General features: G+C 52.3%; 1 protein-coding gene across 1 annotated transcript in view; it reads right to left on the bottom strand.

Moving 5' to 3' along the window:
• Positions 1-25,236, bottom strand: part of MVB12B (multivesicular body subunit 12B) — a 190,577-nt gene that overhangs the window by 15,764 nt on the left and 149,577 nt on the right. Inside the window, exons 8-9 of the mRNA XM_070453021.1 lie at positions 11,401-11,456; positions 8,671-8,730 (exon numbers count right to left, since the gene is read on the bottom strand). Of these exons, the coding sequence (XP_070309122.1) occupies positions 8,671-8,730; positions 11,401-11,456 (116 nt within the window). The remainder of the gene's footprint in view (positions 1-8,670; positions 8,731-11,400; positions 11,457-25,236) is intronic.

Raw genomic sequence — 25,236 nt, 5'->3', positions numbered from 1 at the left:
CAGCCCCTAAAATAAAATACAAATGTCAACGGCTCCTTGATACAAAGAATGACAGGAAATACAATGGAAAAAAAGAGCCTACTCATGAGAACCACAAAAACACCAAACACTTAGCAATAACCTACAAAGAAGTGTGCAGACTCTCTGCAAAAAACACCTTTCTACCCTGCTGAGCGACAGACACAAAGCCCCAGGTGGAGACTCTTCACCAAACGTCCTTCTATTAACCTACATGCTTAGTGCAATTACAATAAACATCTAGAGTGGAGTTTCTCCCCCCCCAAAAAGAGTCTAAAGTTCAGCTGGAAAAATAATCACGTGACTATAATTAGAAAAATCTGGGGTGGGGGGAGAAGGAAGAACTAACCTTATCGTATATTAAAGTTTATTATAAAGCTATCAGAATCAAAGCAGTGTGGTAATCATACAAAAAGAACAGAGATGAGAGTCAAGAAAAAGTGATTCACTTACAGATGGAACTATACAATAAGAGTAACACTTAAAACTACTGAAGAAAGTAAACAATGATAAGAAAACTGGTTAACGATTTAGGATAAAACAAAGCTGGTTCTAGTTTTTACCTTCTAATAAACTTCAGATGGATCAAGTATTTGAAAACTATTTAATAATGTAAGATATTAAAACACAAAAGGGTATGAGAAAATAGGAGTGAATATTTTTTATAATCTTAAGTACGACATGAAGCCAAAAACAAAACATTAAAACAAAGTCAAAATTGCCCATGAAAAATTAAGAACTATTGTATAGAAAAACACATCTCTAAACAAGGTGAAAAGCCACTGGTTAAAGTGTGTGTGTTTGAACATAAGACAGAAAGAAGGTTGTTACAAAGCACATAAAAACTCAAAAATGAATGAAAAAACTAAATAAGCCAATAGAAAAATCTGGGCAAAGGGCACACACAGAAGAGATTCACAAAAGAAGTACAAATGGCTGATAAATATATGAAAAGATGTCCACCTGTAAATACCAGTGATGTTTATAGTGAGGGTGCGGGAAACAGGTACCCCCCTCACACACCACAGGATGGGGCGGGGCAGGGGGGTTTAAAAGGGCACTCTCTTTTTGGAAAGCAAAATGGTAATACCATGCATTCTTCTAAAGAAAGACCCAGGGGAGCAAAGACATGTACAAGGAAATATACTGCAGCAGTGTAATAGTGAATAATTGGAAACTCAAGAGTCAATCAATAGTGGATTGCTTAAATAAATTACGACACAATCATAAAAGGGAACCACATGTAGTCATTAAAAAGAATGGGGCAGATCTGCGTGTGATGACATGGAAGGTTGTGCAAGATATACTGGTCGGTGCGAAAGCAAGATACAGGAACGTCATGTCCAGTATTGAACACCTGTGATGCTTGTTTGACCTGTGCATGTCTCTCTCTCCCAGGAGTGGACCATGGGGGACTCTCATCTTTTTTCATGTTTCTGTTGTGTTTGCATTTTAAAAAACAGGTATGACCTTTGCACTTGGAAAGAAAACACTGAATGTTAAAAAAATTGATTCTGATTGGAAGGGTAGATACTGAAGATGATAAACTGCCCACGATGGCTGCCACATTTTATGGGGTGAGAACTAGTCTTGTCTGTGGCACCAAACTGTGGTTCCCAAGCTGTGGTCAGACTCCTGAAGAGTCCATGATATGCAGGTCCCCAAGCAACTTCCCATTTCAAATTGAAAAGACCCTGATTCTGGGAAAGATTGAAGGCAAAAGGAGAAGAGGGTGGCAGAAAACGAGATGGTTGGATGGCATCACCGATTCAATGGACGTGAACTTGGGCAAGCTCCAGGAGATGGTGAGGGACAGAGAGGCCAGGCGTTGCTGTGGTCCATGGGGTTGCAAAGCGTTGGACTCGAGTTAGTGACTGAAAAACAACAACCCTTCTTTTACGCCTCTGGAATGGCTATCCATTGAACCGATTCATTAGGTTCCTTTGTTTTTGGCTGAAATGATCTCAGCTTAGTGTGATAGCTCTGTAAGAATTCAGTGGCGTGAGTGAACAAGGCCTGGGTCTTTGAAAACAATATTTAAAAAGGGGGAGAACAATAGATAAGAAAGGTTAACGTCTATCTAATTAACTAACTTTTATTTAATAAATGAAGTAGGCAAATTTCTTTCCCCAAACATATCAGCTTCCTGACTGAAAAAGAAAAAAAAAGATGCTGGGGGATGAAAACGTTGAAATCTCACAGATAAAGGACACCTTATTTCCTGTTGCAGTTTGAGACCTGACCACTAGATGGTGCAAAGTGATCACGCATTGTGACATCGCCCTCTGCAAAATTCTCCTTCTAACATTAATATGCACAATGAAAGCTTTCCAAAAGTAGGAAGAATGAACAATTGCGCTGGGATATGAACATTTTGCTTTTATAAAATTGGGACTCTGCCATTTCATTACTGATACAAAAATCTTCTGCCTCCCTTTCTCCCTGCACATGCAGCTCCCAAATCCATTCTAATCTCATATATTGGAAGTGCTTGCAGAAGTCCATGCAAAGTGGACGTCCACAAGTTGGTTCCAAAAATTCTTTTTACCTCGCGATGCCAAATGTGTTTCCATTAATTTCACCTCAATGTCGTGACGTAAATGTGAGTGGAATTGGCCCCAAGCTAAATAAGCAATAAGCCCCATTTTTCAACACACAAACACATAAAGATGTCAGCTCAAACTGTTTACTAATTAACACTTAAAAAGACACAAATTAGATATGCGTGGCTAAGAGCAATTATAATCAAGACGAATTTCTCTAGTCATTTGGGAACTGAAAAAAAAAATGCCTAATTGCTGGAACCAATGTTTTAAAAACTGAAATTGCGCCAGTTAGCAAATATGTTCATTTAAGGAACATTCCACGTGACTACACTCTGGAGGACTGACTACAAAGATGAGAACAAGGAAAATATTTAGGTATAAAATTAAAATTTTAAGCTCCTTTGGATTTATAACTTCTTCATTAAATACCTCTGCAAACAGCAGCCCATAAAAACCTGAAGCCATTAAGTGGTTAAATGGACTGCCTCCCTTGTCAATTTTAAGGGAGTGATTAATATCAGATCGTCCCTTTATTAATTAGACTCTCTCTTGTCTTTCAGCCTTAAAGTCAAGTGAAAATGGAGGCCGTCTGCTCCACCAGGGAGTGTGCTGGGCTAATGATGATGCTCCTCGCCACGTTTCTGAGTGGGGTGCCCACTGAAGGGGGGTGAACGCTGTGGTCTCTTCCACGGGAGGGCGGCAGCCACGGTGGAGAACGGCTTTGTGTATGGGGCTGGGAGGCTCTTGGGTTGCCCTTTCAGTCACAGGAACGCTTGGCTCCTATTTTTAAGAGGTTTGCGGTGTTGTGCACACGGCATGGAATCTGTGGTCGAGGCCACTGTCTCTGGGCCACAAGGGACAGGGCGGTGAGTGAGGGAGGTGGGGCTGGGGCGGGTGGGGTGGGGGGAGGATGAACAGGCTACGGGAGAGGCAAGGAGACCGGGGAATCGCTGCTGAACTGAGGAGCTGGGGAGCTCCCGGGCTGGCTGCGAGGGGGCATCCATCAGAGGGAGGGATGGGGCGCCTGCTTACAAGGGAAATAAAGAGCGGCAGAGACAGAGAATATTTATATGCCCATCTCCTGGCGCTGAGAGAAGACGCTTCATCACCGGGTCGGCTGCGAAATTACACTTTTCCCGACTCTTGAACGGAGAGACCTTTTGTCTGGGCAACAGGGAGGACGGCAGGGGCTTCTCACTGGATGCAGCCCTCCGGGGACCCCCGCGGCCCTCCTGCAGAGCCCAGCGACTGCTGCCTGGGGCACGGGGGCCAGATCAGGGCCAGGAGGAGTCCCTGCAACGCCCCCGCCCCCTGCGCACCCCGACAGCTGCCGCTGGCTGCTCCCTGGTCACCTCCCGTGGCCCAGAGGGGTTGAGCAAAAACATGCTCTCCTGCCTTGGGGGTAATTTACGTGGCAAAGCCCCTGCCCCGAGCCGAGGTGGACGTGGACAGCATGGGCTGTGGCTGCTGGAGCCTGGAGAGTGACAGCCTTCAAAGTGGGAACTGGTTTACTCACCTCGGCTTCGTTTACTTCAACAGCCCACACCACCTGCGAGCACCTGAAGCACTTCCCCCCAAATGTGGCGGGTGGCAGGGCCACTGACTCTATAATCGTGACCTTGCTTGGGGGCCATTCATGAAACGTAGCCTGGTGTCACCACACCTGAGGGGGCCTCCTGTGGGCGCCTGCATGGGCCTGCACTCCACCCCCGAGGATGGGGAGGCCAGGGGACCTGCGCCAGGGTCCAGCATAGGTGGTGGATTTGGCATGCGACCTGGGCAGGGGGGCCGGACTCGATAACTGTGTCCCTCCACTATGCTGTGTCTCCACGGCCGGCACAGTCCACAAACATCGGTGTCTACACACCACGCGGCGGAGGGCTCTGGGCCACACTGCCAGCGAGCCTCGTGCCACCTTCCTGCCGGCGGGGCCAGGTGGCAGCTTCTCCTCGGGGTGGTCGGATTCTGGGGCTAGTGGGGCGGGGGGTGCACTGTCACCCACTGTGGGGGGCTGACACCCAGTCTCCCTGCACTTGTCACTCCTGGGTGTGGCAGGCTGGGGTCCGGTGGGTCCCTGCTCTGGGGGCGGGGGGCACCTGCAGACAGGTGTCCTCTCTGGTCCCAAATCACCAAGCTCAAGACCGACAGAGCGATGGGGCTGGTTCAGGGGGTGACTTGTCCCTGAGGCCAAATGGTGGTGACAGAGCAGCCCCCAGGCAGGGCAGGGTGGGTGACGGTAAAGCTGGAGGGGAGCGAGCAAGCCCACGCCACCCTTGGACAGCTGCCTCGGGCGAGCACTCCCACTTCCTCCATAGCCGGGACTGCCCGGGGCCCACGTTTCTGCTGTGAGCCGGGGTGACACCACCTCCCGCCGGGGGCATGGAGGGATAGGGGAGGGGAGAGCCTGCCCCTCACAAGGCAGCCCCCACAGACGCCAGGCTCTCCCTGCTGCTGGCGAATCCCGGGCGAGATCTGGGGCAGGGGAGGGTGGTGTTCAGGATGAGCAAGGGGACAGTGTAGGTCATAGTCACCCCGAACCCAAACGCAGTCTCCTGACTTCTTGGGGGAGGGCGCTCGGCTAGACGGTGTGAACAAGAGCAAACAAGCCCCAGCCGAGCTCCTGCTGCCCCAAGGATCCTCCCCAAGCAATGCCCCTCGCTTCCGAATGACAGCCAGACCAGGTGTGCATGAAAAGAGGTAAAATCACCCTGAGCATGGGGTCCCCCAGGCACTCAGGGCCAGCCCATGGAGCCCCAGGGCGGGGCCAGGGAGCCGTGGGCTCAGCACCTCCTCTGTCTCCAACTCCAGGAGCTATGCTGAGTTCAGAGGCTGAGGGGGCAAATTCTCCAGTTTATTTATGGAGAACACTTGCTGATGTTGCGGAAGGAGTGTGTGAATGTCAACATGCTAATAATCACCATTACGTGCACGCGGACGGCTGGTGGAAGTAACTTCTAAATCCTCAGATTAAATGACAACCCCCACAGCATCCCTGACGGTGGGGATGTCTGTGATGGTTTCCCAGCCTATTGAGCATGTCTAACCTCTCCCCATTTCTCTACATTTTCTGTAACTCCACTTTAAAGTCCTTCAACAAGAGAACACAGACCTATGCTTTTAACCCATCACTGAAAACAAGGAAGGAAGCCGGGTGTGGTCCACCGGCGCTCTCTGCTCTGCCGCAGCCAGAGGGCAGCACGTCAGACTGCAATGGGGCGGACTAGCACCAACTCGCCCCGCTTCCTGTGGACCAGGGGGGTGGTGGTGACAATGACCACGACACCACTGGACCTGCCTGGTGGTCCGCCTTCCAATGTAGGGGCCGTGGGTTTGATCCCTGGTCCTGAAGGGTTCCACGTGCCTTGGGGCAACTAAGACTGTGTGCCGCAACTACTGAAGCCCACGCGTCCTAGAGCCCGAGCTCCGAAACAAGAGAAGCCAGCGCGGTAACAAGCCTGTGCTCCACAGCGAGAGGGGAGCCCTGGCCTGCCGCAACTCGAGACAGCCCATGTGCAGCAATGAAGACCCTGCGCGGCCAAAAATAAATAAAAAACCACCGCCCACAACCATGACACTTGCTCCTTGGAAGAAAAGTTATGACCAACCTAGACAGCATATTAAAAAGCAGAGACATTACTTTGCCAACAAAGGTCCGTCTAGTCAAGGCTATGGTTTTTCAGTAGTCATGTATGGATGTGAGAGTTGGGCTATAAAGAAAGCTGAGCGCCGAAAAATTGATGCTTTTGAACTGTGGTGTTGAAGAAGACTCTTGAGAGGCCCTTGGACTGCAAGGAGATCCAACCCGTCCATCCTAAAGGAGATCAGTCCTGAATGTTCATTGGAAGGACTGATGCTGAAGCTGAAGCTCCAATACGTTGGCCACCTGATGTGAAGAACTGACTCACTGAAAAGACCCTGATGCTGGGAAAGATTGAAGGCGGGAGGAGAAGGGGACAACAGAGGATGAGATGGTTGGATGGCATCACCGACTCAATGGACATGGGTTTGAGTAAATTCCAGGAGCTGGTGATGGACAGGGAGGCCTGGCGTGCTGCGACTCATGGGGTCGCAAAGAGTCGGACACGACCGAGCGACGGAACTGAGCTGACACCTAACTGGGCAGCTGCCACAGCAAGTGCGGCTCTGAGCCATTTCCGTGACCGTCTCAGTGACACCCATAAATGCTACGGGGCATTTTCATTAATACTCTCCTGGTTTTACAGAAGAGGAAACTGAGGCTCAGAAAGGTTACATGGAGAAGCTGAGGACGCTACCCCCGCCAGGCTCTGCTCAGAGCACCCGACATCAGCACACCGTACTCTAAACAGACGCATTTTTGGTCCTTCCATGGGAAGAGTGTTAAGAGAACTGATGGTGGTTTCTACCACGGGCCCTGGCTCTGTGCACTGGGCTCTCTCCTATTTCATCCTGTCCCGGTCACCTCAAGGCCTGGGTGGGGTCAGGACCCAGGTTGACGGGCCTCCCTGGTACCACTGTCCCCACCAGCCTGAGGACAGGGGGCCACGGACTTTACGTCATAAGGGAGGGCGTCTGAAGCGTGACGTGCGAGATCTCCCTCCCATCTTGGGCAGATAACTGCACCTCTCTGAGCCTCAAGTTCTGCCCCGCAAAATGGGGAGGGATGTTGTCACCTGGTCAGCCCGGGGTGAGAATCAGTGACAATGCAGGTAAAGTCCAGGCCCAGAGCTGAGCATGTGGCAGGTACTTAAATAAACGGGGCTCTGGCTACAGCCCGGGAGGACGGGTGGGGAGAGAGGGGGTGATGTTCACAGCTGCCCATCTCCTGCACGGGCCACCCACCCCCACCAGCCCACAATGACGGGCACTTGCTATGATGTTTTTCACACCTGTCCCTTTAGTGTTCATGAGACAGGTTTTCCTGCTACCCTAGCTTTAAGCAGAGAAGGGGCAGACCCCTGGTCCCCCCACGCCCACCCCTTAAAGTCTGTGTGACCTTGTCATCCTGAAAGGTCACAGGCCAGCTCCCTGCTTCACAGCCTGCGACCAGAGCAGGTCTCCAGACACGCTCGCCGGCGCCACCCTGTGGGGACCCCACACAAAGGCAGTCTCTGGGTGGGAGCTGTCACCTCACTTTCAGCCAGGGCTGATCTGGGGCTCCACCCATGTGTGTTCTTCTGCTGTGGCAGCTGGTCATTATTCTACCCCTCCCAAAATCTACAGATGACAGTCAGCTTGGGTTTTACGATTTACTGAAAACCCAAGACAAAGGGGGACTTTTTTGTCTTGTTTTTGCTGTGACAGGTTTAGAAATTTGTTGTACTATATTGATTCAATTTTCCTTGATTTCAGCCATCTTTCAATAATGCAACCTGCTTCTGCTAGCTGGGTACACGAGAGAAAACCCAGAGGAGCTGAGAATATTGAAATGGTTCTACCATTTCCATCTCTGAGACAAATGTCCCTCTCCGAGGAGAGCTGGCTGCAAGCATGTGACCGCTTAACAGCCGTCCCCACACGGAAGACGACACGCACGCCGGCGCTGTCTGACGGAAGTGGGGAGACCACCGGGAGAGCGGACCCCCAGTTTCGTTCCGTTATCGCCACTCTCTTTCCTCAGAGGCGTCACATGTGCTTCCAAATCCTGGGATCTCTTTTTATTAGGAAAACATCCAAACTCTTTCTAACCAGGCTGCCAAGTGGGGTTTTGCTTTATCAAGCACAATGGAATGTGTCCTGATCCTTCCTCTAAATCATGAAACAGCGCGGACATTTCCTCAAACCCCTACTGGAGGCAAATAATAAAGCTGAAGGAGGAAGAGGCAACTCTGAGCCCTGGCCCCAACCTCTACCTTCTTTACGCTGAGACTTTTTTTTTTAACACAATGAAGCAGTGTTGACTGTTGTGTGTTATCATGTAAAACCTTCTGTCATTACTTTAAGTAATACACACATTAAAAAGTGAGTTTCTTTTTTCTAAGAAGTAAACTTGAGTGAAAGCGTCTTTCTCAGAGGCCATGGAGTCCCTTCTTGTCCCTGGAACACACCCTCAATGTGGAATGGAGATGCTGGGCCGGCCAGCAAGGACCCGGGCCTCCCCCTGCCCCATTCTGGGGAGCTTGCTTACCTCTTTTTCAATTTCTGCCAGAGATTTGATGGTGATTCCCAGGAGATCAAAGGGCTGCATCTGAAAATACATCAAGTCATCCTTTTACATGGCTGGAAAAAGTGCTGCTTCACATTTGCTTTTCTTCACAACTGCGACACTTCAAACCCCACTGTGATCTGGTGTTTTTTCCACTCCTTTCCCACAGAAACTGTCAGCGTGACCCCACAGTGCTGCATGAGTGTAAACGGACCAGGAGCAGACTCAGAAAACCTGGCTGCCACCGGGTCCCTTCTGGTGGGGACTCCTGCTTAGGCACCCAGGTCGGGGGTGGGGGGCGGCCACAGCTCTCCTGAAAGGCCGTCACTGTCACCAATAACTGCTGCCTCTTGTCCCTCTCTGACTGCCCCCCACCCCCCGAAAAGGCGAGCGTGCTCTTTCTGCAGCCAGCGGGATGGAGGTGCCCATGGCTTCTCTACACTGCCCTGACCGCCCCCGCCTGTGGGCTGGAACGGGTCTAAGGAACTCTGGGGAGGCAGGCAGCCCATCTCTTGCCTGGGACTCCTCAGCATCAGGGAAGGGGTTGGAGGGAATTCGAGGTCATTTAAAATAGCAGGTGAACGAACTAACCAACTGCCCATCAATGGTCGTTTGAGAAATCAACGGTGGTGGGAAATAATAACACCATTTTAATGGGGTGTTTGTTTCTAAAACTTCATAGAGATGGGGACCTTTCTTCTTTGAAAATGCTGGCTTTTCCACAGACAGCATAAAAAATTAAACACACACGGCAACGAGAATCAGCTGGAGGCCCAGAGAAGCCTGGGCTGAAACACACAGTGAGGGGCCAAGGGAGCCCTGTCTCTGAGGTCCCTGGCCTAGGTCCCCTCTGGGATCCCCATGGTCTGTATTCCCGAGGTAGCCCCCCCACCCCCTCGGGGCCAGCAGCTGGGGGTGAACAGGTGAAACCTGAGAGTCAGACAAAATCCCTGGAGGCCTTCGTGGTTTTGAACTGCAGCCCACAGGCAGGGGGCAAGAGCTGGAGCCTGAGCCGGGCCGGGGCGGGTGGATTCCCTGCAAGGGGTGGTAGAAAGAGGCCGGCTCCGAGCCCCGGGACCTGGATTCTGACGGGGCTCAGCACCTCCGCCTCTGGGCGGGATGTAGCAGGACAGGTTAATCCCTCCATCAACCTCCTCTCTGGTTACAAAGCATCGCGGGCGGGCCCCTCCTGGCTGACCAGGCCGGGCTGCGGGGAGATCAGAGAGAGAAGCAAGGGGGAAGCGCTGTACTTGGCCCGCGTCCGCCTGCCTGAGCACTTGCTGAGTCGGCAGAGCCCGGACTTGGGACAGGGCCACCGGATTAGGCTCTCGGCTCCTGGAGCTGCACTGCCAGCGGCCACAAAACAGTTTGGCTTTCTCCTGCTGCCAGCCCGAGCGGCGCGAGCATGGGCCGCCTGCCTGCGCGGCCCGGGGTTCCAGCGGCGGTCCAGCTGTTGTATCATTAGGCTGTAACTGCCCCACTAAACTTGCCCGCTTGGAGCCTCAGCGCAGGACAGAATGGCCTCTCCAACGGCGCGGGCGGGAGAGGAGCCAGCGTCTCCATGGCAACACAGCCAAGTGGAGTGAGTGGTCGGCTGAAGTTACACAGGCTCTGCGTGTCAACATCACGGGCGCGTTTTTTTCTTTTTTTCCCAAGATTAAGCTGCTTAACAGAAGGGTTCAGAGGAGGCCTATTATATTTCATGAAAATGGAAACTCCAGGGCAGGTCAGATCGCAAGCTGGGTGGTTTTAAGCTGGATCCAAGAAAAACACTTTTGCTTGAAGGACTCTGAGCTGGTGCCCAAACCAGGGCTGTCGTGTTTATTAACTACTCAAGAGCAAACTTCTGCAGCAAGGATTTGAAAAAAATCCAGGAACAAGTCTACTGAGCCCTCAGACTAGGCCTGCACTGCTGAGGGGTGCAGGCACCGCCGGTGGCAGGGCACAGCGGTGGCAGGCGGGCCCTGCAAGGCCGTGCATGCCGGGTGCCTCTCAAGGTCTGGGGTCCGGCCTTCAGGCCTGGCTAGTTCACTCAGTCCCTCTGTCACTAAAGACAGCTTGGGGGCCCAGCATGGCTTCGGTTCCCTCTTGTGTACCGTGGGGGTCTGTGCTGGCCTGCTGTGGGCGGCAGATCCACAGCTGCCAGGCAGAGCAGCCTGCGAGGGCAGGCCCAGCCCTCCTGTTCAGATGCCTGCGACTCATCGAGTGGAGAATGTGGTCGTCACAGGATGCGGCAATGACAATGGGAAAGGGTTAGCAGCTTGCTTTCTGCTCAATGGGAAAGGGTTAGCAGCTTGCTTTCTGCTAAACGTTGTCAATGTTAAATAAAGAAGAGCGGAAATTAACAAGGTGAGCTGGAAACCAGGAACATTTACAGCCAGCAAGGTTCAGAAAAATTCACCATCACATCTGAATCAAGAAACCTCGGCTGTGTCTGCGTCTGAGTGTGTCTGTTCATCTGTCTTGCTCCCTCCCCACCCTCACCCCTTCTTTTCTCTCACTTATCAAGCACCTTCTACGAACATCTATACAGTCCTGCTCTCTTGAGCTTCTGGTGGTGGGGAGTGGGGTGGGGCACAAGGGCAGCGATGGATGATTCTGGCAGGGGAGGGGTTTGGGGGCTGCCAGGATGGCCCTGCAGTGCTGTGAAGAGAGGGCTTAGGCTAGGGGTGAAGGAAGCTGAAGGGGAGGGTGATCATGCAAGAAACTTACACTTTCTGGAACACAAGAAAACTTCTCTGAAATCATAAAAGGCACACCATCCATGGCTGCAAAAGAAGAGGGGAAAAAAAACAAGTGAAAATAAATGGCACTGCAGATCCACTGACATTCAGTAACTTGAGCTATTGACATGGACAGTACAGGCCGGTCAGAGGCTGGAGCCGGCTGACATGGGCACAGGTAGCGGGGCCAAGGGGGACGTGTGCCCAGGTACCATCCATGCTCCCACGACACACACCTGGTGAGTGAGGCAGACACCCGGCGGGAAGTGCAGACAGGAGCTGAGAGCAGGGATGGTCCAGAGCCCACCCAGGGTCCCAGCAGTGAATGGGGGGGGGCCACTGAGGGGCTGGGGGCAGGACAGAGGCGAATGGGGTGAAGGGACAAGGCCGGGTGCTCGGGGCGGAGGTGGGCAGTGACTCTGTTCATGAGGTGCCCTCCTGGCCGAGCCCTGATCACGGCCAGGCCGTCAGGCTCACAGGAAAGGCCCAGGTTGGGGGGGAAAGAGTGGTTCTGGAGTCAGAGAGACTGGGTTGAACCCTGGCCACAACCTTGGGTGTGCTTGGGTTTAAAAGGAGGGCGGTGTGGCCTGCGCAGGAGTTGGTGTGAGCTGTCCCTATGAGCTCGGTGGACGGGGCTATGTGGCCATCACTGCTGGCTCCTGGTCTTTCAGGGCTGGATGGAGGCTCAACTGTCTGCTCGGTGTTCAGAGGACACAGAAGCGGTGGGAATGGGCTCCCAGAAAGGAAAATGGGGAAGGTAGGGGTCAGGGGCTCAGATCCTTTCCTGCAGCCCCGCATCCACCGTGTGCCCAGGTCATCATCGCCGCCAAGCCACGCCCTGGGGCTGCATCCCCCTACTCCCGGGATGAGGGATTCTGACGTCCATGAGGAAACCTTGGCACCTGGGGGAACAGGTCACCCTGTACAGAGCGTGACATGGGCGTTCCTAGCGTGAAGGCTGGGCGGCCACAGGCTGGGGAGGTGGGCAGGGGCTTCTCCCGGGGCTCAGTGCCCCCATCAGCCCTGAGCAGAAGCCAGACTGGCATTGCCAGGCCCAGCCACAGGCACGGCGTGGGGGGCCTCGCAGTTTTCTGGTGAGTTGTGGTCACGGAAAGAGGTGGAGCGATGAGTTAGTTCCCTGGGAATGAAGGTCTCTGCTTTCCTTGTCATCTCGTGGGGGGGGCTGGCGGGGGGCCTTCTCTGGGACACTGGTGGTGGACAATGTTGTTTTTTTTTAAGTCCTAATAAATAAAGAGTTGCAGAAGCAGAAAGAAGAAAAGGAAGTAAGAAAAGAATTTGGGGACAAATCCTCTCTGATCAACAAGATGAGCCAAATGTCTCATTTTAAGCTACTTTCATCATTTCTGGGCAGGAAAAAAATGGAGCCTCCTCTGGGAAGTATGAAAAGGAACTAGTATGGCCAGCCCCACCACAGCATGGGACACCCCCTCCTTTCCTGGGAGGGCTGCGTGGGCCACGGGGCTCAGACAGAGACATCTGTGGCCAGAGACCTCGCATCACAGAGGCCCCAGGGACCTGCCCTCTCTGCCTGGAGACCCAGCTAAGCACTGGGGACAGCGTGACACCTCCCCAGGAAGGAGCAGGGAGCCCACAGTCACCTTACGCAGGACATCATATACACAAATATACTAAGGAAATCTGAGCACCTACACGCATTCTACAAGCATAGAGAAGGGAATGGCAACCCACTCCAGGATTCTTGCCTGGAGAATCCCATGGGCGGGGGAGCCTGGTGGGTTACAGTCCACGGGGTCACAAAGAGTTGGACACGGCTGAAGTGACACAGCCATGCGCGCACATTTACAGCTGGGAATATAACGGCCCTGAACAGATGATCCCTGAAAGGCTGTGATGCCTTCTAGAAGAGACAGGACAAGGCCCACCCAGAACCCAAGGGAAGGGCCAAGCTCCCTTCCCTGTGGCTGCCACCATCCACCCACCATGGCTGGAAGTCAAGGCTCACCCCACGTGGCACTCTGACCCCAGCTGCTTCCTGATGCCACACTGGCCGGTGGGCACACCACACTGGCAGCATTTCTGATCACTCACAGACAGGGGGTTGGGGGCCACACAGGTGGAAGCAGTGACTCTAATCTCTGGCCCTTCTATGAGGGATACTTGCTGTTTCTGACAGCAAACCTGCTTCCACACCAGGGCCTTTCACGGTTTTGATAATACCACACACTTGCCAAGTGTCCAGCAGGCCCTTCGACCAGCTCTTTCCCATCAGACTTACCAGCCAGGAGGTGACTATGTGTGCCAACAGCCCCAAGTCACACCCACCACTGTCTTCTGGATCCACACTTCTCTCCACAGTCAGTCCCCTCAGCATGAAGCCACAGCCCACACCCTGCCCACCCCATATCAGACGCTGGAAACCACAGCCTACCTTACCTCTCCTTCACACTCTCAAAGCCCCTGTGGTCACCTGTCCTGGCTACATTCCTGGGCTGGGAACCCTGTTTGGTCATTCACTGGGCTTTCTGCCTTTGGTGCTGAAAGACCATCATAGCATCTGGGGGTTCTGGAAAGATATGATGAAGATCGCCCTTCTCGCTGGTGACATCTGTTTCCAAGCAAAATGTCAACGTTTGTTCCGTGAACTTATGTTCTGAAAACATGGTACGCTGACCTGCAAGGGCCGGATTACCACAGGAAATGAGAGGCCTGGGGAGCCCTGGGCAGAAGTGAGAGAGGGTGGTGACCCTTGCCCAGCATGAGGCTGGAAGGGAAGAGACGGGGATGCCAAGGAGGGGTGCTCCCTGCCCCTCCCCTTCACCCGATGTCCACCCCCGCCCCTCCGCCATTCCTCTGGGGTCAGCTCAGCGTGCTCTCCTGCAGGACGCTGTGTTCGAAGCCCTGCTGCCCCCCGGGTGCCTGGCTATGGCCGCGTCTCCTCTGCTGGCCGTGGGCCTCCAGCCGTCCACGTCTGAGTCAGCTCTGCCCTCCTGTCCCAGCACAGCGGGTGCCTGGGGAGCTCGGCATCCCCTGTAATGGGGCTCCAGCCTGGGAGATGTCTGGACAGAAGGGAGGATGCATTCCCAAGACTGAGAAGCAAGAGGCAGCACGAGGGTGGCCCTCAGCACAGGGGGCCGGTGGCCTCCTGACGGGGTTGAGCAGCAGAGGAGCCGCTGTGGAGAACCACGTGGACCTAATCCGACCTTGAGGGGGAGGGACAGAAAGATGAGAATCTGGGGATAAGTTTCCACTTCATCTTAAGAGTTCAGGACGGGAAGATGGGCATAGCCAGACACTCCTTGCATTCTTCGAGATAACAGACTTGAGCAGTCTTGGAGGAAAAGAAAGTGAATCCACAGGGTCCTGGGGGCAGAAGCCGCTGAATGCACGAGCGCTGCCTCGAGAGGACCAGCCTCTGGGGTGACATGCTAGGACTCCCTGAAAAGGGGAGCCAGGTCCCCAGGAGCCGCTGAGAGTCTGCTGAACAGATGGTCTGCCAACCAAGTTTCATTTATTAAAAAAAAAAAAATCTAGTATAGCCAAGACTATGGTAGGCTGAAAAGAAGGCAGATTTGAACAACGCATTTGACAGATTTCTCACATTATCCAAATGGACAAGACAGATAAGTATGGCTGGGACAATGTTAAGGGTAAGAGAATCCATAACTGGTTGGACTAGATGTTCAAGAAGCTGATTAATAGATTGACACTGACCTCAAGCAACCCCTCTGGAGGGTGCCCGGGGCGTTATCAATTACTTCAGTGAAGGCACGCAGAGTAGGCATATCCGATATGCGGCCGATGGGGACAGCCCACAGACTGGATAAGGGAGAGAAATCCAATAGAGATCTCAAAAAGTCAGGGTCATGGGCTACATTTAATAGATGGAATTTGTTAAAGGTCAGTGTTAAGACCTGTACCTTAGGTCCAAAATGCCAACTGCGTCAGATGGAATGAAAGAGATGTTCATGCTAGAATAACAGCAGAAGACACAGAAAAAAAAAAGATTTGTCCGTAGTGGAACAAGTCAACAGCGTGACCTGACTGTTTAGAAGTTGGGAGCTGCCATCGTAAACGACAGTGCAGCTCTCCCCATGCCAGGGAGGGGCAATCACCACCTGGGTCTGTTCTGGGCTCAAGGGAGGAGTTCCGTGCTGGGACTGCAGTCTCAGAGCGACGTCCTGGACAGCCTGGTGAGGGACCCGAGGCCAGCCCACAGGAGGGAAGGAGAGGAAGTCGTCAGACCTGCTGCTCTAGGGGGCACCTGAGAGTCCAGGGTCCCACATGCGGGAAGAAGTGCAGCTAGATGGGTTCTGGTCCAGACAGAAGAGGGGCTTCCCTGGTGGCTCAGTGGTAAAGAACCTGCCTGGCAATGTAGGAGACGCAGGTTTGATTCCTGGGTCGGGAAGAGGCCCTGGAGAAGGAAATGACAATCCACTCCAGTATTCTGGCCTGGGAAATCCCATGGGCAGAAGAGCCTGGTGGACTACAGTCTATGGGGCCACACAGAGTCGGATACGACTGAGTAACTGAACACCCACCATCACCAGATAAGTCTTGGAGGTGAACATGGTCAAGTGTATGCACGTGTTCTGAGAGCTGTCACAAGAAGAGGGGCTGGCGTCAGGGCACGATTTCCAGGGGAGACCTTGTCCTCCTCTGGAGAAGCCAGCAGGAAGGACACACAGCACCGGCTGAAAAAGTTCCAGACACATGGCCACTTGTCAGGGGGTTAGAGAGGGATGTTGTGTGTCGGTAGAAAAGCTGATCTGTGGGACTGCTAAATCCCCTTCTAATTCTAGGACATCCATTTCTATTCTCCCTATCTGGGCAGCTTTTCCATATTTTAAGATATCTAGAGGCTTGTGAGACATAATTCTTAAAATCAATGGCACTCATTTTTAACATGTTCCAAAAGATCTCATAAATCATCGTCCGTGCTCCTCATGGGGGAGCACGTGTCCTTCCTTACTGCGCTCTGGTGCTCTGGCCTCATCCCACTCCTCCTCCTAGCCTTCAACCACTGCCGGGTCCCAGTCAGGGGGACATGTGGTGGAGGGGCCGAGGGGCAGCCCCCACAGAGCCACTGCTCAGCGGGTACACGTTTGTTCATCCGCCCCCGCCCCCCAGCCCTCCCAGGCAGCCTGGGCTTGCACACGGTTCTCACACAGACACAGCCTGACCGATCCGCGGATACAACCCTGAACCAGGACACAGAGGTCTGTCCTTTGCTCACCGGCACCAAAGGTGGAGCTTCCGGGGCCCAGGGGGTCCACTGTCCAGGTCCCTTGGCCCCCTGAAACCCTGGATGTAGCAGAACTTCTCCCCTGCCCAAATTCAGGCCAGAGAGAGTGCGAAGGAAAGGAAACCGCATTTACTGACCACACACGAGGGAGCCAGCATGCACCAAATAACGTCACCTCCGTGATGATCACGGGCAAGTTAACATTTAAGGAACCCGAGCCTGAGGAGTAAGGGAGTTTGACGGGGCCAGGACTTGAGCCCAGGTGCCCAGCTGGCAGTGGCAATGCCGTGCTTGTGGCGGGGAGGATGTGCAGCAGATGTGTGGCTGTCTCACCTCTCTGGGCCTTGGCCGCCCTGCCTGTAAAGCGGGGACCACACGGCATCTGTCCCGGGAGGGGCCGTGAGGGTGGAAAGGGGCGCACGGCAGACACGGGCTTCTGTGCAGGCCCACAGCCCCGCGCCGGGCAGGCCGCCTTTCAGGACTAGGACGAGTGCTTTCTTCATCTTCTTCCTTCTCCCCCTCCCCCTTTTCCTCTTTTTCAATTTTATTTTTGGTGGCAGTTTTAACAAAATGCTGATCCTCGGCACCGAGCGGCACATAGCAGATGAAAGCAAGGATGTGCCGTGGGCTCCGTAGCGCAATTAGCATTCTCCTAAACAAACGAGCTTCAACAGAGCTGTAATTAAGCAGGCCTGTAATTAAGTATATGCCCTTTATCATAACGATCATGCTTAAAAATGGCATGATGCATGGAACTCTGTTATTAATGCTGTAATCCCAAACTGAAGTGCGGGTACATAGAAATCAGCGTGTCAGGCCTGTCACCGGAGTGTTTGTAAAATACATTACAGAAAAAAACCAGGGAACAATGAGCTCATTCAACTGTTCTTTTTACAATCAGGCACTACAAGTCAAGAGGATTGTGAATGCTTACAGAATCTGCAAGGTTTAAACAAATAAAGCTCTAATCTGCTACTATATTAATACCACTCCCTCTTCTAAAGAAGGAAAGGGGGAGGGATTTATTTATTTATTTATTTTCCAACTGACCATGCTACCTGCCTTGGCTTTCCTTGGGGGAAGAAGTCCGATTTGCATGTCGTTTCTGTTCGGACATAAATTGGATTCCTGTTTGCACAGACACCTCTGCCATGAATCTGCGGGAACTCTGCCTGGCAACAGGAGAGGGCCATAGCTCCTGCGTATGGGAACTATAATTTTACTTGCCAAGGCAATCCCTCAGTGCCTTCCCTTCATTCTCGCTTCTAAACACACACCTTTGGACTTCTGCAGGCTCAACACAAACCCGCTGCTGACCAGCCTTTGGGAGCTGGACCAGCAGATACCTTCCTCAAAGAGGAAATACTCCAATCGACACATGAATTAATTCCAGCACACTCGATCCAAGGATTCATAAAGTCATATGGTGAAAATGTGACCCTTATGCTGGGAAAGACTGAAGGCAGGAGGAGAAGGGGGCGACAGAGGATGAGATGGTTGGATGGCATCACCGAATCTATGGACAACAATGTGAGCAAACTCTGGGAGGTGATAAAGGACAGGGAAATCTGGCATGCTGCAGTCCAGAGGGTCGCAAAGAGTCAGACATGACTTAGCGACTGGACAATAATGGTGAAGTTGTAAAATTTTTAAAAAGACCCCATCACCAGCATCTCAACTGTCGTCTGCTTATGGCTGCCAAGTGGTGTTAAGTGAGCTCAGTTGTGTTCCTCAGAAGTCCTCGCAGAGATGAGGGTGAACAACGTGACTTATTGGCAGGCAGTCATTTTCACAATAAAATTACATGCAGTTGGACTGGTGGGAGGCCTTTAATTCTGGTACCTGCTTGGGGCTCGGAGCTGTAAATAATCAGCAACCCGGCCCTTTCTTCCCCCCCTTTCCTGGGGCGTTTCAAAAGTCCTTTACAGTCTGTGATGGGAAAAATGCCAACAACTCAAGATCTCAGGGCCATTTCTCAAAACTCATTTGCAAACTAAAACAGTCAAGCCCGTTCTGCTTTCTCTGTGATTTCACTTTGGGGAAATTCCTTGGAAGATATTTGTGGACGCCCCAGCGCTGTCTGCTAGGTGACATTCCAATTGAGTTTACACATGGCCAACAACTTTCTTCTGGATCCCCACAGCAATCGGTTTAGCCATGTTACTCGTAAGCCAAAAGCGGTGCTTTATTGGCTACGACCAGAGCCTCCCAAGTCCCACGCACGAGGCGGCTCCGTGGCAGGAAGGAGGCACCTGTCCTCGTGGAGGGGGACAGGCACGCCCAAGCCGCAGTACACTGCTGGGAAGGGGCCAGGGATCTGTGGCAGGCACCCCACCGCCCACCTCTGACTCGGGACAAGTGTGGCATCTCTCTGAGCCTGCTTCCTCAACTGCAGAAGGAAGGAAGTCATACCTGGACGTCTGCAAAGTTCAAATGAGGTTAAAAGCATAAAGCCCCAGGTACAAACTAAGTCCTCAGTCAACTATCATCACCCCTGCGCTAGATGGAAAAGCCCCTCCAAGATAGACCTTTCTGTCTTTCTCTCTGCTTTTACATAAAAACACAACTGCATCCACATTCAATTATATAATCTGAGGCCAAAGGCTTTTGGGGGTGCAGAGGCAAAGCCTGCCCGGGAGAGCCTCCCTGGGTGCCCTGACCATGGCTCTCCTGGCATCTGCTGTCCCTACGGTCACAGGTCAAGCTCCCTGTGAGAGCAAGGCCCTTGCTGGTCCAGGTGCTAAACGTCCCCTGGAAAGAGCCCCAAAGCCAAGAGCAGAGAACTGCCCCTGGGTGTCAGGAGGCCAATTTTACCAGGTCAGTCAGAAATACTGCACTTTTCAAATAAAGATCCCTTCACACCACAAATGAATGGTCTCTGAGGTTTTATTTTGTGTGGGTGATTAGGAAGGCCCCCCCCCCATATCTCTGCCCCCACCTTCCAAACGCAGAGCACCTGACAGTAACTGTCACTTTAGTCCTGCAGCCTATGTCACCCTTCCCCGTCCCCACATCCTGGGAGGAGTCTGGGGGCCCTCCTGCCCCACCGTTCTGAGCAGCACCCCCAAGGGCCGTGCGGGAGGACCCTCAAGGGTCTCTGCTGGGCGGTCAGAGCCCACGGAGCTGGGCTGTGGGTGGCTGCCACGCCCACACACCCACCGCAGACTCTAAATACATGAAGGAGGACACCCTCACCTGGCTGCAGAAAGTGAAAAGTGAAGTTGCTCAGTTGTGTCCGACTCTTTGTGACCCCATGGACTGCAGCCTACCAGGCTCCTCTGTCCATGGGATTTTCCAGGCGAGAATACTGGAGTGGGCTGCCATTTCCATCTCCAGGAGATCTTCCCGACCCAGGGATTGAACATGGGTCTCCCGCACTGTAGGCAGGAGCTTTACCGTCTGAGCCACCAGGGAACTATAAAACTCCGTAAGTACTTCAAGGCTTGGGCAGGGACCAGCTACATTTCCCTCGAAGTAAAGATAAAATCCAGTTAAGCGACACTTTCCCCCGTGGCTCGCTGAGGGGCTCCCGGGCAGGGTCACTATCACCATGTGTTCACATCTGCTTCCCCGGTGCCCACGTGCAAAGACTCCTCCATGAGCTCGAGAGCAACAAGAGGAGCTCTGTGAGCGCAGAACAAGAGGCAGAACCGAGGGGCCAGCACCGCCACCAGGAGCAAGCACGCTGCTCAGGGAGGCGGGCGAGGTCTACACTGAGCTCGTCAACCCACAGCCACTGTCTTGCGACTGAGGCCAAGCCTCGACGGGGGCGGCACAGACCTGGGCAGGGTCGGACCTAGCCCAGCGCAGGAGATGCACCTTGTTTTCCCGGGCTCTTTTCACCATCTCAAAACCAACTCATGTATATTTTTAAGTTTTTTTTTTTTTTCAACCTCTCAATAAATGAATGTTTTCTGAAGAAGCAACTCCCAACAGTCCAGTCATGTGAAAATGCCCCTTGACTCCAGAGCCCTGTCCTTTGGGGACAGCCGGGGTAGTGGTCTGCACACGGCTCTTGCAGTCCCTCCTTTTCCTGTGTTCACCTATGAGCTTGCATGTCAAGAAGAAATGTAGCATCTTTTTTGGGTACAGGCTTCCGTGGTGGCTCAGACAGTAAAGAATCTGGCTGCTAATGCAGGAGACCCAGGTTCAATCCCTGGATCAGGAAGATCCCCTGGAGAAGGGAATGGCTACCTACACCAGTGTTCTTGCCTGGAGAATTCCATGGAGAGAGGAGCCCTGCAGACTACAGTCCATGGGGTTGCAAAGACTTCATGACTGAAGCGACTAACACTTTCACCTTTTCCTTTTTTCAATGGTGTTTTTAACAAAAATAGCGTCACAGCATAACTGACTGTTCTGCAATTTGCTTTTCCCACCTGTCAGAGAACTTGTGTCGGGGTGGCTACAGACTATCCCAGTCTTTGTTACAGCTGCACAGAAGTAAGGGTGGAGACGACAGAGGGCCAGCTCACAAGCAGCCCTGACTGCCACTTACAGTGGCCTGAACGTCCCCGGGAGGCCCCTGGGGAGCCACTGAAGGGTTCTGAGCTGGAGAGGACGTCTCCCATGCGGTGATAAGGGTAAGGCTGGAGGCGGGACCACCTGGAGGAGGTTCTGACAGTAAATCAAGGGGTGCTGGGGGCCTGGGCTAGGGCTGCGACAGTGAGAACAGAGGGCAGGAGACAGAGGGAGGGTATTTAGATGGCGCATCAAGAGATTCGGTGATGGGCTATGAGGAACAAGAGCAGAGGAGTCAAGGGTGCTTCTGAGGTTCTGCCTCAAACAGCTGGGAGAAAGGGTGCTGGGCGGGATGTGGGCGCGGGGGCAGGAAGCGCAGGGTGAGCTGAAGGGTCCCATTTTGGATGTGTGAGGTCTGAAGGGCGTGTGAGACATCCAAGGGAAGACACTGGCCAACACTGGTGGGGAAACAAGCGCCAGGAATGCAAGGCTGGTTGGTGAGGACCACCCAGATACAAGGACAGGAGTGAGACCTAAGCGAGTGTTTGGGTGTTACCAGCATCATGATTACTGAGGATAGGTGGGCCCAGCATGGAACACTGAAGGATGCTGACTGTTAATGTGCAGGCTGAGGTAGAGAAGTTGGCAAAATGATGGGAAGAAGATGAGAATGTACTCTGAAACTAGATGTGTCAGTAGTAACCTGGTTTTAATAAGCAGATACGTGTCTGTGAGTCTGCTTTGGCTTTGTATATAGGTTCATTTGTGCCACATTTTAGATCCCACGTATAAGTGAAGTCATAACAGTATTTGTCTTTCTCTGTCTGACTTACTTTACTTAGTATGATAATCTCTAGTTGCATCTATGCTGCTGCAAATGGCAATATTTCATATGCCTGAAATATGGCTGAATGGTATTTCATTGTGGGTTTCCAGGTGGCACAGTGGTAAAGAATCCACCTGCCAATGCAGGAGATGTAAGAGACATGGGTTCGATCCTTGGGTTGGGAAGATCTCCTGGAGGAGGAAATGGCAATCCGCTCCAGTAGTCTTGCCTGGAAAATTCCATGTACGGGGGAGCCTGGCGAGCTACAGTCCGTGCGATCACAAAGAGTTGGGCACAACTGAGCAACTGAACACAGTATTTCACCATATAGATAACAGACTTGTGGTTGCCAAGAGGCAGAGAAAGAGGGATGGACTGGGAGTTTGGGGTTACTAGATGTAGACTACTGCATTTAGAACGGATAAACAACAAGGTCCTACTGTACAGCACAGGGAACTGTATCCAATCTCCTTGTATAAACCATAGTGGGAAACAATTAAAAAAAAAAAAAGAATGAATACATGTGTATAACTGAGTCAGTCCTGAATATTCACTGGAAGGACTGATGCTGAGGCTGAAGCTCCAATACTTTCACCACCTGTTGAGCAGAACTGACTCACTGGAAAGACCCTGGTGCTGGGAAAGATTGAAGGCAGCAGGAAAAGGGGACAACAGAGGGTGAGATGGTTGGCTGGCATCACTGACTCAATGGACATGAGTTTGAGCAAGGTCCGGGAGTTGGTGATGGACAGGGAAGCCTGGCGTGCTGCAGTCCGTGGGGTCACAAAGAGTTGGATGCGACTGAACTGAACGGAGTCACTCTGCTATAGAGTAGAAGTTAGCACACCACTGTAAATCAGCTATACTTCAAAAGAAGAAAATCGGGTACCGACATAAACACATGTAGATATGTTTATGCATGTACATATGTACATTTACATGTATGTACATGTGCCCCAACACACACATACATAATACATTTCTATCTCCTGGGGCCAGAGAAGCAATGGCACCTTGAAAGTGATAAGAATGCCCAGTGCCCCGATTTGGGATTCCAGGATTCTTCTCTAAAAGAAACGGGGCTCTTTGGAGAAGTGGCTGATTGAGTGCTGGGTAGGGAAGGAACATGCAACATCTTGTTGCATCAAGTAAAGACATTCTCAAAGAATGAGGGAAAAACAGCAGAAGGTCAGGCCTCCCATCACAGTGATGAGCAAATCAAATAAAGAATGGTAAGAATAAATACGAATCCATTAGTCCACATCAGTATACACAAACTGGGGACAAGAGAAAACTCTTCCTTATCATAAAACGCCAACTAAGAAATACTGCAGGAAGGATGGAGTGACAAAACCAACAGATGCTGAAACTAGGAGGTGAAAATCTGGAATGAGCTGTTTACACAGTCTTGAAGTATTTCCCACAAAGTACACGTTAATTACGAAAGGAAAAATAGAAACTTCACTGGTGAAGAAACCTGGCAAACAACACTTCAACCAGCAAAATTTCACCATGGCTGAGTCACACCCACATGGTGGACTTTCTGATACGATACACCAAGAATAAATAAGAGTGAAGAGAGCTGGCCGTGGAGTCAGGGGGCCCACATGGGGCCAGTCTGGTCTCAGCGTCCTCATCTGTGAGCGAACGGCTTGGGCCTACATCAGCCACCTGGCTGGCGCTCACTTGGCAACTTTAAAAAATTATTGCCACTGCTGCTCTTTCTCCCTTGGAGGTTCTGATTTACGTGGTCTGAGGGGGTGGACTCCGGGCATCGGTCAGCCTTGAAAGCTCCCAGGTAACTCTAGTGTGCAGCGAGGTCTGCACAGCTTTGGGCCACGAGATGATGTCAAAAATCATCCCAGCCTTGACCTTCTTCAGTCTCACTAAACGATAAGAATCATCCTAAGTATTAAATATGCACTGGTGACTGGAGACCTGGATTTAAACCTCAGAAGACACAATGGACGAAATCCACCCAGGCTAGCCCACTGTAGGTAACAGCTGATTTCTCTACCCTTCCTCTAGATTCTATGCAAAAAGCCTTCTCAAGAGCAACAATCACGAAGGGTTATAGTAAGTTCTGGACCAGAGGCCTCCCCTCTCCTGGGGTTAAAGGGCAGAGAGAAGGTGTCCGGGTTGTCCAGCACTGACCCATGCTCAGGGGAGCACTGCCCTGGGGTGCCTGTCCAGGCGACAGTTTCAGGGACACACACACACATGTCCATGGTTGGACGGCATCATCAATTCAATGGACATGAACTTGGGCAAACTTCAGGAGGTGGTGAGTGACAGGGAGGCCTGGGGTGCTGCAGTCCCTGGGGTCGCAAAGAGTCGGACGCGACCTGGCGACTGCACACCAACCAACGAAGCCGCTGCACGGACCCATGAGTGTCATCACCCCTGCTCTGCGAAGGGCCCAGAAGGGAGGGGCCAGGTCAGGGCCACAAAGCTGGTGCAGAAATGGGGACACTTCCCTACGTGGCATGAAGCAGTCAGGGAAGGATAGGAGCAGAAAGCCGCAATCAGGAAGGGCGAGCATGTGGATGGAAGGTACGCCGAGTGGAAGCTGTGAAGCAGCCAGCACAGGGTGGGGGTCGGGGGAGGGTCCCCACAAAGTCTTCTGAGCACTGGCCCCAGGGAGACAACTCGCCGCCAAGACAGACACATCCAGCCCAGGGATCTTCGGAGTTGGTTTTCAGTGCAGGATTCCTTGTGTTACTCCTTTATTTGAACTCTTTAGTTGTTTCCTCAAGTTTAAAGGTTGATATCCAAAGGTCTTAGCCCAGGCCCTGGCAAGCTGACCCCAATCTAGCTTTGCAGTCTCCCCCGCCGGTTCCGTACACCTTGAGATCTAGTTACTGTAACCTGCTTACCACTTCTGACCAAGCCAGGCCTTCTGTCTGCCATACACCCATCTCCTTGCTCTGTGCTCGGCCGGGAGAGCCCACTCCTGCCCGTGAACCCCCAAACCAGCTGAAGGTTACCCTCTGGGTCACCTCCTGAGCTGTCACTCGTTGGAGTCAGGGGCCTTGCTCCCACTACTGCTCTGCTCCTGTTACCTGCCCCAGTGCCTTTCCCCAGATCACGAGCTCCCTGCTAGCCCGGGGCCTGCAAGGACGCGGCAACCCCAGATAAACGAGGGAAGGCTGGCGTTCCCGCAGGAAGCTGTGTTTCCAGATGGGAATTCTCCAGAACTCTAGGAAAAGGGACATTCTAATTCCTTTTCTTCTGATACCATGATCAATGTGTAAGCTGTTAATTAATTAACTGTTTATTTGCCCAAGTACTTTAACAATAAGATAACAGGTTAG

This window comes from Odocoileus virginianus, chromosome 2, assembly GCF_023699985.2.
Source record: "Odocoileus virginianus isolate 20LAN1187 ecotype Illinois chromosome 2, Ovbor_1.2, whole genome shotgun sequence".
Classification (NCBI taxonomy): domain Eukaryota; kingdom Metazoa; phylum Chordata; class Mammalia; order Artiodactyla; family Cervidae; genus Odocoileus; species Odocoileus virginianus.
The sequence above is the reverse complement of the archived record's forward strand: the minus strand, read 5'-3'. Positions and strand labels throughout refer to the sequence as shown.